The following is a 13,493-nucleotide window of genomic DNA, read 5'->3' as shown; positions in this document are numbered from 1 at the left end:
TGTGTTTCAATTGTTCAGTGGTCTGCACGGAATGTCACATCAACAGTCATGATAAATAGGATATGATAATGTAATTGAAATATTTTGGGCAAATAGATGAATCAGTACCACTTGTCAGCTATATGACTGCGTAGTAAGAATCCACCATTAAGAACAAAGTCCAAATTCTCCCTTGTCACCTAAAACATGTAGGCTACAGGGTTGCTTTCTTGGTTTTGCGTATCCCAGTTTCGTCAAAGAGAGCTAAATGAAATTGAGCCAACTCATACTGCATATACATGATCAAGTCATTCTATTTTTCTTCACTTATCGTTATCCTCTGGAAAACTAACAAATGATAAATGAGCTATTACAATTGAAAGTAATAGTGTAGCTAATATTCGCCAGAGGGAGAGCTTGATCTTTTCGTAACAATGCATGATTAAATTTTTCCAACATTACTCTGTATTGATTGCTTGCCAATTACTATTGCATTGAAAAAGGTAACTGTGGCATCCCCTACTAGTCCATTTGCTATAGACATGATTTGTTGTGATCCAGGAAATGGTGGGTGATTATTTAGCTAAACAGAAATCTTATATTAATCTGTGGCATCCCTACTTCTTCGAGATTGTCAGAAATCAAGTTCAAATATATAACATGAGTACTGTATAACTCTTCAATGATGAGCAGATGCAGTTGCAGTCATCTCCAAGGTCCACTAGCTCAAGAACTTATCAGTGAATCCTCGTCCTCGTGTGAGGCTTCCAACAATTTTCATGTTACGCATTTAAGTCTGTTTTGTGGTCTGTCTGACCAAACGCTATCAGTTCTTTTCTTTGAGAAGTAACCCTGATATGCAAAAATGTTGAATTCTGGGGTTATCATAGACTCTAACTTAAACATGTCTTGTAAAGTCAAGTGACAGTATTTGGCATACGAGAGGCACGGTTCACAAATATATAGGTCAGTTGCTATAGGAAAAAGGTTTGAGATTAAAAAAAAAAAGTAATTTTTTTAAGCGAGACTATCTCAAACAAAATTGGAGATATGAAAAAAGTGAAAATAATCTTTTATAGGATTTTTAATGCTCTTTCATTTTTTATTAAAACGTTTTCTTTTAAGGTTAATCATTTACGAGATATTTCTTTAAAAATCAAAAACAAATGCCTTTTATTTTGATAATCCTTTCTAGTTTTTTGACTCTACTACCTAACTTCCTATTCATCAGGACTTTTGATTTTAATTCCCCTGGACACTACTAAATACGTGTAAAGTGTAACAAAAATATCAGATTTAATTTGACTACGAGCGAAATTTTAGCATATTTTGACTGGGCTATTCCTTCATTAGAACTATTGCTAGTCAACAAACGTTTCTGACAAATAATCTCAGTCCTAACATACGACAGTTGATTATTCCTCTGCGTTTTACACAATCATATTTTTACATATTTCACATATGATGAAACAATCACGTACATTTTCTAACGATTCATTGATGTATAAACCTCCCTCTATACGTGTCAGTGATTGCACGTGTGTAAGTCGTTTGCATAAGCTCGACAATGAAATATTTTACATTAGTAATGTTTTAAAAAATAGTACTTCATAATGAGATTATTTTACTTAACGTATAAAACGTATACGTAACGTATACCTAGGGACAATAACATAATAGTTTTGTTAAATGTCATTAGATGGCATTGTGCATGTTTCGTATTGTTAAGAATGTACGGAAGTAAAAGTTACAAAATTTTTATACGCAATGGAAGAGTTTTATATACTGATATTTAAAATGAAATAATTCTTGAAAATTTATTTTGTACTCTGTTTTTTTTTTTTTAAGTTGTTAAGTTGTGCATATACATATAAAATAAGGTAACTACAGCTGTGGTACATGGGAACTTGCACAATTACAATTTCGCTCAAAATTACTGGGCCTCATTTAGCCACAGTCTGTTTCACTTAAGGTGGCTTTAAATTACATTTATTGCGACAGCTTAAGTCTTTGGCCGCTGAATATTTTACTGTAAAATAAACAAAAATTATTAATACATGATAAACTAGTCTTGCACTAAATGAATATGTGTTAGTTTTGTTTATTGCTTCACAAATTCTTAATGCTTCACATAATTCATGTCAATGTCTCAAATTTCGTTGTACGACCTGTCAAATATGTCACCTACTATGATAGGATGATTGTGTGGCTTTTTTTACATTGAAAGTTTTTGTGCATGTAAATAAATTCTTCAAACAACTCTAGAATACAGAGAACTGTTTTTCTCAAGAGTTTTATATATCAACTTAACTCAATGTTACTGGGCCCTCATTATTTGGAAATTATAAAGATGATAAAATAGTACGTATAATCATTTGTTTGTGGTATTTTTATTTTACTTCCACCCATTTTTAATTTTTTTATGTGACTTGTAATGCAATTTAATGCACTGTGTTATATATTGCTCCTGAAGGAGAATTTACAAACCAACCTTACTTCTGAAAAGTATAGGTAGTAAATATTTTTAAAATTTTCTATAAACTTTTTTTTATATCTAGCCATGTTAATAAAATATTAATTTATCACTGCAAAATAATATTCACTGCACGTATGCAAACTTAAATAACATGTATGTGCATGTTTACTGTTGAGTTATTTCTTTAATATACAATTTTCCCCCCCGATAAAAACGAGTTTCTTGTGTTAGAGCTTACTAAATTTTTTATGAATGTATGACTACTTTCGTGCACAGATTTACACTGATAAACTATTTATATAAAAGTGTCCGGTATTTTATAATTTCCGCCTTGCATACATTTGGTTGAATTTATATTAAAGTGGATTCTTTGAGGTACTTAAATTAATTTAATGAATACAATATTTACTTTATATCCAATTGGACCAATTTTTATACAAATACAATAATTATTACACCATCTGGAATCAAACACCAATGAATAACTGATATATATGGCTGTTTTAAATAACTGTAATATTTCAAGGATTTATTTTTTGCTTTCGGTTCTTTAAACAAAATACATTTGTGTTAAACATATTTACGCATTGTTTTGACGAGCATAACCTCCCGCCTTGTCAATGCGCTGGCCCTCCACACAGCAACAGAAACAAAATACGTACAAATGATTGAGATAGAGAGAGAGAGAAAGAGATAATACGCGTGCGACCTTGAGACAAGCGATACTATAGCGCTCTAGCGTGGGAGACACTAACCACGAGTGCCTTCTTTTCGAAAGCAGAGCTGTCTGGCGGGGGAGCTTCCAACTACTTCAATTTGGATTACAAAACTGGCAGAATAAATCGTATCCTCTCGCGACTTCTATACGTTATATATATTCAATGGTTTTATGTTCACTAAAACGCTGAGTCAATTTTGGTTCTACATTTTCTACACTATCTATATTAATGAATTGGAATATTATTTTTGAAAAGTGTTTGCTACAAAACTTAAACATTTCTTCTGGTGTGCAAATTTGGTCTTTATATGGTCTTTGGAGGTTGGCTCTCGTAACAGATAGTTTAACTGAGCCACCTATACCATCGCAAGCACATTTTCCATGGCTTGTGGCATGAAAAGTCCAGGAAGCTTTTAGACTAAAATCTGCTTCATGAAAACAAAGATTGACTAAACTCTTGAAATTTTTGTATTGTGCAGAACAGCCATCTGTGATGTATTCTACTGTTGTTACTTTTGGTTGTTTTGCTTTCATGTAACTGCAAATTCTGCTTTGTACTTCATAAACAAAGTTTACATCATGTTTCATGTAATCTGATAAAAAGGAAAAATGATTGCTGTGAAACAGAGGAGCTATCATTATCTCTGTAATAAACTACTACTGGATGTCGTGTGCAAGATGCATGGGACCGATGATAACTTTGAATCTCATCTTGAAGGATAAATCCGTAATTTTCAGAAAAATCCATAAAGCAAAGCACTTAGTTTTGGGATACATTTTCTTTCCTCTTTTTTATGTATTCAGATTGTTGCTTTGAAATATAAGAATGAGGTATCAAGGTTTAAAGTTTTTCATTTAAAAGTGTAATGTACTCGGCAGGGGCGTAGCCAGGGGGGGTTTAAGGGGTTCAACCCCCCCCCCCCCCCCTAGCACCAAATCTTGAATTAATTTCTTATTCATCACTCAAACAAATTTCATTTTTAAATTAATACAATTTTTATCATTACCTACAATATTTAAATTTAAGTACCGAAAACTGCTAAAATAGCACTATTTTACACCTTATAATCCAAATTTTCCTGGGGGTGGACCCCCGGACCACCCACTTTAATACAGGGGGGGGGCATGCTTCTTAACACCCCACATACACAAATCCTGGCTACGCCACTGGTACTCGGACAATGGTAGGACCATTGTTTGAAGCTGGCTTCGGTCAGTATTTGTCCATTGCTTGAATATTATTTGGTCTTTATCATCATAGTCTTCCAGTGTTGTTTTAACAAAATCATTCAATTTGTCAGAATTAGGACATTTATCACACATTCTTAACATGCATTCTCTTTTTACATCTTCACACATTAACATTTTAGTTAATTCCTTCAGTTTTATTTCATCCAGATTCATTGGACTTATAAGTAGTACAGGATTTTGATCAATGCAACAAACACATACTGAATGAACTCCTCTTTGATTAACTGTTACACACCACTTGGGCCTAAGTTCACAAAACTTTGATAGTCCAATTTTGGCATTAGGGTACATTTCTTTAAAAGTTGAGTACAGTTCCTCAAGATTACAGGGGGGGTGGGGGGGCCTGAAAGCTGCTTCACAGCCCCCTGGTTTGTTTCAGCCTGCCCCTGTCTGACTGGAAACCCTCCCCCCCTTCCCGCCAACCATTTTTTTCTATGGTCATGTGACTAACTGGCAAGGGACTGAGAAGAAATAATAACTTTCCACCTAGGAAAAAAAAAATTAAATACAAGGAAGGAGGGAGAAGGGGGCCTCTCCTGCAGATGGAGAAATACATGTGTGTGGAGCAGGGTAGGGGGGGCAGTGCTGTAAGGTTTACAATCCAATAGATGAGAAAAAAATACAAAGACTTCTCTTGTGCTCAGAATTCTACTGAAGGCAAATATATGGTGCAATCCAAATTCGAGGGCTCTTAGCATGAAAAGGATTATCCAGGGTTTTTACATTGGTGGGTTATAATTAACATGGATAATCGAGAGTTTACTGTAAATGTAAATCTCAAGTAAAAGAAGGTTAACTAATTTTAAAGTGTACACAAACTATGAGTTATGTGTAATAATAAATAAAAAAATTAATATGATTGTTCTAACTATTGATTTGATAATGATTTAGAGCTAACCTGCATATTTTCAGCAATATAATAATTTTTTCCCTTTTTATCAAATGATAACATCAAATACCCATGAATTTTATTTTATATTATTATAGTAGGTACTTTTCATCTTCTTTCAAATGAGACATTTCTCAGCCTCATTGGATCAGCCAGAAAAAAGTTATGAAAATTTACGGAAATATCTGTACAGATGAAAAAAATTACAGAGCGCCAACTTTAAAGAGTGAAAACAGGGTTTAATATGAGTCAAATGTTATTTTTAACATGATTTTTGGAACCCTGATGAAATTTCAAGTAAGAATTGTAAAATTCATTAGTTTGTATTAAATAATAACTTCACAATTAAGTTTTTACTGAAAAGTGCCTTTTTCATCTTGCACCTCAAATAACAGATTGGTTAAAATGCACAATTTTCTAAAAAAATTATAAAATAAAAACTAAAGCAAATTTGGCCAAAAAAAAAAAACACGCATTGTTATATTTGTTCATATATGCTGTAAAAAAAATTTCATAAAAATCGGAGAGGGTGGGGTGCAAAATTTTGTTTTCTCTGGATGATTTGATTTGGAATGACCCAACTGTCTGTGTACTAGTTCTTATCATTTTTGATTCGGACTGTTCACAAATAGGTCCAAGAGCTGGATGCGGAACTAGCCGCATTTTCGCACACTCCCTCTCCAAAAAACAGGTGCTTTAACGCCATGTTAACTGCTGGACTCTGGCCAGCGAACTTCAGACCTCCGGTCCTACAATATTTATGAATCTTTGGAATAACATTTAAATTACTACGTTTGAAGAGATAAGAACTATATAAAACTTTCGTTATGGACTTTAAGCGCTTACATTGGGATTGTTTATGCCTCTTTGTATTTTTTTTAAAATTGATCTTGTCTATTTATATTAAGTGAAACCTTTAATAATCTAATTAGGGCCGGCCCGTATTTTTAACATATCCGAGAGCTTTTTTAATTATGTAATTGAAATTATATTTTAACACATTTTAATAACTCTTATATATTTGTCTCTCAATCAACTGTTATAAGTTTCATCATTTAAATAAATATAGAGTATTTATATTCAGACGGAATCACACCTTGTTTCTGTTCATTCCTCATGTCCTTGTGAAACTAAAAGGTCCACTGTTACAGCAGTGTGTAATGTTAATGGTATTATTTATGTATTTTAACTTATTTACCTACACTGCCCACAATGTAACAACATTTCATCCCTCTATAAGTAGGGAAACAGAGGGTTCCCTTGGTTCCATGGAACATTCACCCCTGCAATAGAAGCCGGGGCATTTTGAGTAGTAAACTGCCATGGCCAGTAGTAAGAACCATTTCAGTTCATCTCAACATTTGCTTGCAACAATTTCCATTTCGGAAACCCTTGAGATTTAAAAAAACACACACACACACACACACACACACACACACACACACACACACACACACACACACACACACACACACACACACACACACACACACACACACACACACACACACACACACACACACACACACACACACACACACACACACACACACACACACACACACACACACACACACACACACACACACACACACACACACACACACACACACACACACACACACACACACACACACACACACACACACACACACACACACACACACACACACACACACACACACACACACACACACACACACACACACACACACACACACACACACACACACACACACACACACACACACACACACACACACACACACACACACACACACACACACACACACCCCCCACTATGGATGTTCCAGGTTTTGAACCCAGAATCCTACCAATTAAGAGTTTAAATTTTTTAGCTTCATTCCACTTCGCTCTGCATTAAAAATTAAACACACAATACTGAACTAAGAACCAAACAAAACATAACTGAAAAATGTAATTCACCTGGAAATAACGAGAAAAACTTGTGAAGTATTCTTGAAATTAATAACAAGTAAAACTGAACTGCAAAGGTGAACTAAGACTCCAAAGCACTATCTATATAAATACAAATTTAAATGTTCATTTGTTCAAAATCTTAAAACTCCAAAAGTTCTTCACCGATTACTTTGAAATTTTGACAAAATGTTGCTTTTGAATAAGTGAGTTTTTTCATATACCTATGTCACACCTGTGACAGGTAAAAAGATAGATAAAAATATATATAGAAGTTTAAATATATAGATATATTTATAAATATAAATAAATGAATGTTTGTGTGTTTTACTTCTGTTTTGTAAAAATAAAGATAGGAAGATACAGATACAGACACACACACACACATAGAGAGAAATATAGTGGAAGTTTATACACACATATATAGAGATGCTTTGTATATGTGACCTACTTCAAACAAATTTAAAAAAAAATTGAAAGAGACATAGAAACGAATGCATGGCATTAGCTAGTTAAAAATAAGTAGAAATGTAACAACTCTGCACACCTGACGCATGTAGCTGCTCTGCTTGTTCTCGTGCCTTGCCTGGATCCACAGAGCCATCATTTCTCACTCCCTTAAAATAAACAAAACATTACAGCATTTTAATACTACTGTATAAAATTACTTAGAATTAATTCAATCATAATAAAATATTTCATTATACTTCTTTATCAAATCTGTTCAGTACGTAATATAGGTTACACACTTTGAGGTTCAAAAGTTGAATTGAGTTAAGAGGCTACATACGTACATGTTCATAAAAATAAATAAATAAATAAAAACACATACACACAGTTACATTCAAATAAAATTTCAAGCCCTACATTTTTTTACATTTTGAATTTTCAATTTTGTAATAATTTTTTTTAGTAATTTTTCATATTTATTTTTTTCAACTTTAGAGATAACAATTCTGATCTTGAAAGACGTTACATCTTAAGAGAGAAAGGTAACTAAAAATCATTTTTTTAACAGTGGTTTAAAAATGGCCAATGGTCTATGCATTTGCAAGTGGCAGGTCTAACAGACCTACAGTCTACCACAAGAAACCTGAGAATGCAATACAATATAAGAATGATTTTTTTTGTAAAACTGCATTAAGCTACATGCACAATAAAAAATTGCCAAAGAAAAGAAAAAATAAAACAAACTACAATTGTGGTGGAATCAATTTCACAGTTTATATTAAACAACTGGACAAAAGACATAAACCACAGAAAAATCATACAACTATTAGGGCTTACTTCAACTTATCATCAGTCTAATTAGCAAACCTTTTAACTCCCTGAGTGCAAATTTTACAGCAGAGAGAAGGAAGGAACTAAACCTTGACACACCATTCCAAGTATGAATTGTATCATGTTGCTACCTCTTAGCTACCTAGTTTTTCATTTTACTGAGGAGAATATTAAAAATACTAAAGTAATAAAACACATATATGACTGCTTACTGAAATAATAATACTATTCTCCGTTCACTCTTAGCTGAGTTTTGAAATAAACAAACACCGTCGTATCACTGCGCCGCGTCAGCAAGTGATAGGCTGAATTCATCTTGCGCGCCAAGCACTAGTTGCAACACACACACTTCAGTACAGTCGGTGCTAATAAAATAACGGAGAAGTAATATAACAGGAAAATGGTGCCGTTACCGTTTAGGACACAAAAGCAAACAATGTTTATTTTTTGAATAATCGATAAAATAGCACCTAACGTAAGACAACAATATGATAGTGTTACGATTTGGTACTCACCTAATCACTATCTGGCAGTGATGCTATCCCTTCCAGACTTGAATCAGACCTACCACCACTATCTTCGTCACTACTGTCGTCACTGTCACCGAGATGAACTATAACACTGTCAACGACAATATCACTGATACCATCCAATTCCCACATTCTTTCCTCTTCTTTCATTATGTGCCGAATACAGTCGTTCCACTTCTCTGGAGTAATCTGAGACAAAGCTGTGGCTACCAAATCAGGTACCTCGCTTAGCTTGAATGTTCTGTTATTACGTACCACGTAACCTTTAATCTGACTCCACACGAGTTTGATTGGATTCAAGTTGCAATGATACGGCGGTAGCCTAAGTACAGTGTACCCCGCTTTCTCGGCAATGTTGTCAATCACATATGTTGCACTGAAGGATATATTTTTTGACTGTAACCACTTGATATTTTTTCTCCACGAATGATTTGGCACACGATCACACTTTACAATGTGATAGAACGCATTGTCCATCCTAACAACAACACTGTTCTGTTCTAATTTTGGCAATGTTTTTTCAAACCAATCCCGGAAAACGTCACCATTCATCTCTTCATGATAATCGCCGGATTTCTTTGACTGAAAAATTAACTAACCGTTTTCCACAAAACCACTGTCGCTACCAATATGAAGCAATATAAGGCGCTGCCCCTTACCTGTTGGATTTTTTAGTCCTGTAGACAGTCCTGAGTCTTTCCAAGACTTGTTTGTAGCATGCCCTTCATTCACCCACGTTTCATCTAAATAGTATATTTTGCGTCCTTGTTGTCTGTAACCACGGATTTTGCTTAAATAATTTCTTCGCCATAATGAAATGTCGTCCCTATCAATTACGACATTTGTTTTGTTTCTCTTTACGTACTGAAAACAGATAAGTTTTAACAGTTTATAACATGTTGTTCGTCTGAAATTAGGAAGTTCAGGGTCATCGTTAACACACCATAGCACTTTGTTCAGCGTAGGTGGTTCATTTGCGAAGGAAAATACTATGCACTTTACGCCTAATAGCCGTCTTCACAAAATCATCAAAAGTTTTGATAACAGGATACTCACGTTTCCTTTCCTTCCCGGGAGTTGTTAATGTCAGTGTCTCCTGTAATTCTTTCCTTGCACGAAGCACACTGCTCTTCGAAACACCCGTAAATTCCGCAGTTAAACTCGCTATATCGTTCACATGACAATCCGGAAAATTGTCTGAAAATGTTTTAAAAACATTCAACACAATAGTTTTCTGTGCACTTTTCAAAGGCTTTCCCGTTCTGTGCTTTATATAACTCGGTCCAGCGTCAGCCATAACAAACCGTGCGCGCGCGAATCCGAAATACAACTGTTGCGCCGGGCATCAACTGTACACTGTACACACGGCATCTGCTAACATAATTGTAAGTAAATACTTGCTGACACATTAAACTGTATTGGATATTAATGGTGAAATGCAATAATGATATATAAAAACAATTGTTATAAAAAAGGCAGTGTAAAAATACTTTCAAATGGTACATAACCAAGGGACTATTTCTTGCGCACGAATAATGTGCGCGGCGGCCGGTAGCCAATGAAAATGTTTTGAGGGTGTAACGGTGTTGCGTTTTGGACTAGTTACGTTAATAGTGGGCGCCACTACGTGAGTGGGCACGTGGACCTGGCTAGAGGCTCTTACTCAGGATGTTACGTTGCCCGTGTGAGGCGAGATATTAGCCCTCCTGATATTGAATTCAACACCTGTTCCTAACCGAGTCCGCTCTCAGCGTCGGGCACGTTTCTACCTAACCGCAGTGGGCTCTTAGGGCGTCCCACATGCCGCTGACTGGGTTAAGGACCCACGTGGCCCCCCCGAACACAAAGACACATGACTTAATTAAGCTGTATTTTTATTGATACGTTACACGTCCTCATACAATCCTTCCTTTACACTGTTAAAAACGCCCGAGGCACGAATCGGTTTAAGTTGAGGAGGCGGACCATACACGTGGCTGCCTCAAACTTTTACGTAAAACACAGGTGGTGAAAAACTCCTGAGAGTATAAAAATTAATAATTACACAGCCCCACCGACCAAGAGAGGCCCCGAGGATAGCAAAGAAAACGATTTGAATTATTACAATTAACAGAACTACTTATCGGTGAGACAACAGTGATGTCCTCGGGGTGTCTGCAGAGACGTCTGCTCTCGAATGGCTGTAGAAGGAGACTGGGGGGAGACAAGGCTTGTGGCAGGAAACATGGCGCCCTTCGCGCCCAACAGAATTACCGTTAACATCTTAGCTATTGCGTGCCCCGGGTTATTATAGAAAATAACATGAACTCTTTATAAAATTAACATACACCCATCCACGACCAGACCATCTGTAATAATTACTTATGTGGTAAATTAGTTTGAATAATGTTATATGTTAGTTCCGTTGTCGCCCACTAGGGAGCTTCTTTGGCCGTGCTTGCACGTACTTTATTACAAAAAATATTATATTAATAAAACAAAAGACACTCACTACTGACTCGTCGTGACACTATTTTAGGGGCGAAAAGAAAAGGTTACAATATTATTAAATACATATAGGGGTGCGGCGCACTGCAGCTAAGCGCCCTCTTGCGGTAGATCGTGGCGCGCAATTCAAATGCTCACACGACTACGTACGTCACGGTACAAATGCTGGGTAGGAAAGGCGTGAGAAAGGGAATGGAGGATGATCAGGCTCAGGGGTTGAAGCCCCAGCTGACGTCAGTTTGTTTACAAGAGGCTTTGTTTATTCCAAAACTCAGGTAAGAGTGAACGGAGAATAACATGACCCTTTTACAATTGTTAAGAGGTTTGCTGAAATGGGAATTGTGTTTCATAGAAAAATTTCTCTGTTATAATACTTGAACACGATATGCAGTAAATAAATGTGAGGAACTTAATGCAAAAATGTAAAAAATTGATAATACTGGAGTTAAGAAGTTTGTTAATTAAGTCAACGTTATTTTACCTTGTTATAAGCCTAAGTTGCATGAAAAGGAAAAACGGCACAGTTATTTAACAAGTGGTTATTTACGATAATGTATGCCAGAACCCAGGAAAGAAAAATACTAAAATAACCAATTATTATCATTAAATTGTTACTAAAACAGCAAAAACCATGTCACACATGACAGATAAAAAACAACTGAGAGAGAGAGAGAGAGAGAGAGAGAAAGAGAAAGAGAGAGAGAGAGAAAGAGAGAGAGATATGACAGCTAACTGCCCCATACAGAAAAAAAAAACTTATTTTTTTTTCTTTCTGTCTTTAAGAAAGTAACTGAGTGGATATTATGATCACCATATTGGGAAGAGGAATTGCTTGGTCGTGCCATCAATCAGCGCACGATGGTTAAGTTTGGTTGGATGTGCAGTGTTGTTTGTGTCCCAAAGTATTATGAGGTGATGGAAGTGCATAAAGAATAACTAATTAATTAGTGTTTGTTACGTGGTGGTACAGAGTAGACAGAAAAACAAACACTCAAGTTTGATTGCAAAGTGCTTAGAGGCCAGCCTTCAAGGGAAATCGTCAAAACGATCAGCAATATGGATGGTTATAAAAAGCAGAATAGTAACGTAAATTGCTATGTGGTTGAGTGCTGTAATGCTTAATGCTTAAAGATGTACATAATCAGATATTGTGTTTTATTCATTCCCAAAGCAGAAAACTGAAGAGGAACAACAGTTTTGTGGTAGTAGTAAGTAGGCCTGCACTGTTAATAAAGTATGATATATTGATATGCTAATGTTAAAAAAGTATGTAGGCCTAGGCTACATTGTCCGTTAATTTACTCACAAACTATGCAGAGAATATATAACTGGCATGAATATCACATATATTTTACTTAAATTTAAGAATGGTTTCTATAGCTGAGATGGTAAGAGGAAGACATGTGAAAACAAACTGTAAATATTCTGAACATTTTGTAATAGAAGGCATAAATTTCCAAGCTGTTGTGGAGAAATTTGTTGGCAGACATTGTATTGCAGTCCTCCTTGCACAAATACCATTTCTTTTGTCTAAGATGGCAATTTGTTTATTTCATTTACATTCTTTTGTCTTTACAAGTTTGGTTTATTACATTCTGAATGGACAAAAGACTGTTTCTATAAGTGCATATTAAAATTTTATCTTTTTAGAAAATTTAGTATGTTGCTTACTTTCATGAGAAAATTGGTATGTGTAACTCACTATAGTTGAGACATTTTACTGTCAGCTATGCTCATTTGTAATAGCAGAAATTCCAGGAAGTATTATTTATTTACCAGACCCAATACTTATTTAATTATGGAAGATTAATAAATGTCTGAGGGAAAGTCAACTGGAAAGTTTAATTTGGATCTATGCTTGAAAAAGGTAGTTGTCAGTGATTGGAAGACTTTGACCAACACCAGCATTCGTCCAACGGAATATTGTTCGAGTAACTTACTGGA

At 35.2% G+C, this 13,493-nt stretch overlaps 1 protein-coding gene across 2 annotated transcripts in view; it reads right to left on the bottom strand.

Annotated features, from left to right (window-relative positions):
* Positions 1 to 13,493, bottom strand: part of LOC134535927 (annexin B10) — a 99,884-nt gene that overhangs the window by 16,814 nt on the left and 69,577 nt on the right. For both annotated transcript variants that reach the window (XM_063375330.1, XM_063375321.1), the window contains exon 6: positions 7,799 to 7,868. In XM_063375330.1, coding sequence (XP_063231400.1) covers positions 7,799 to 7,868 — 70 coding nt within the window. The remainder of the gene's footprint in view (positions 1 to 7,798; positions 7,869 to 13,493) is intronic.

The sequence above is a fragment of the Bacillus rossius genome, chromosome 1, assembly GCF_032445375.1.
Source record: "Bacillus rossius redtenbacheri isolate Brsri chromosome 1, Brsri_v3, whole genome shotgun sequence".
NCBI lineage: Eukaryota > Metazoa > Arthropoda > Insecta > Phasmatodea > Bacillidae > Bacillus > Bacillus rossius.
Note: the sequence above shows the minus strand (reverse complement) of the source record. Positions and strands in the feature narration are given on the sequence as shown.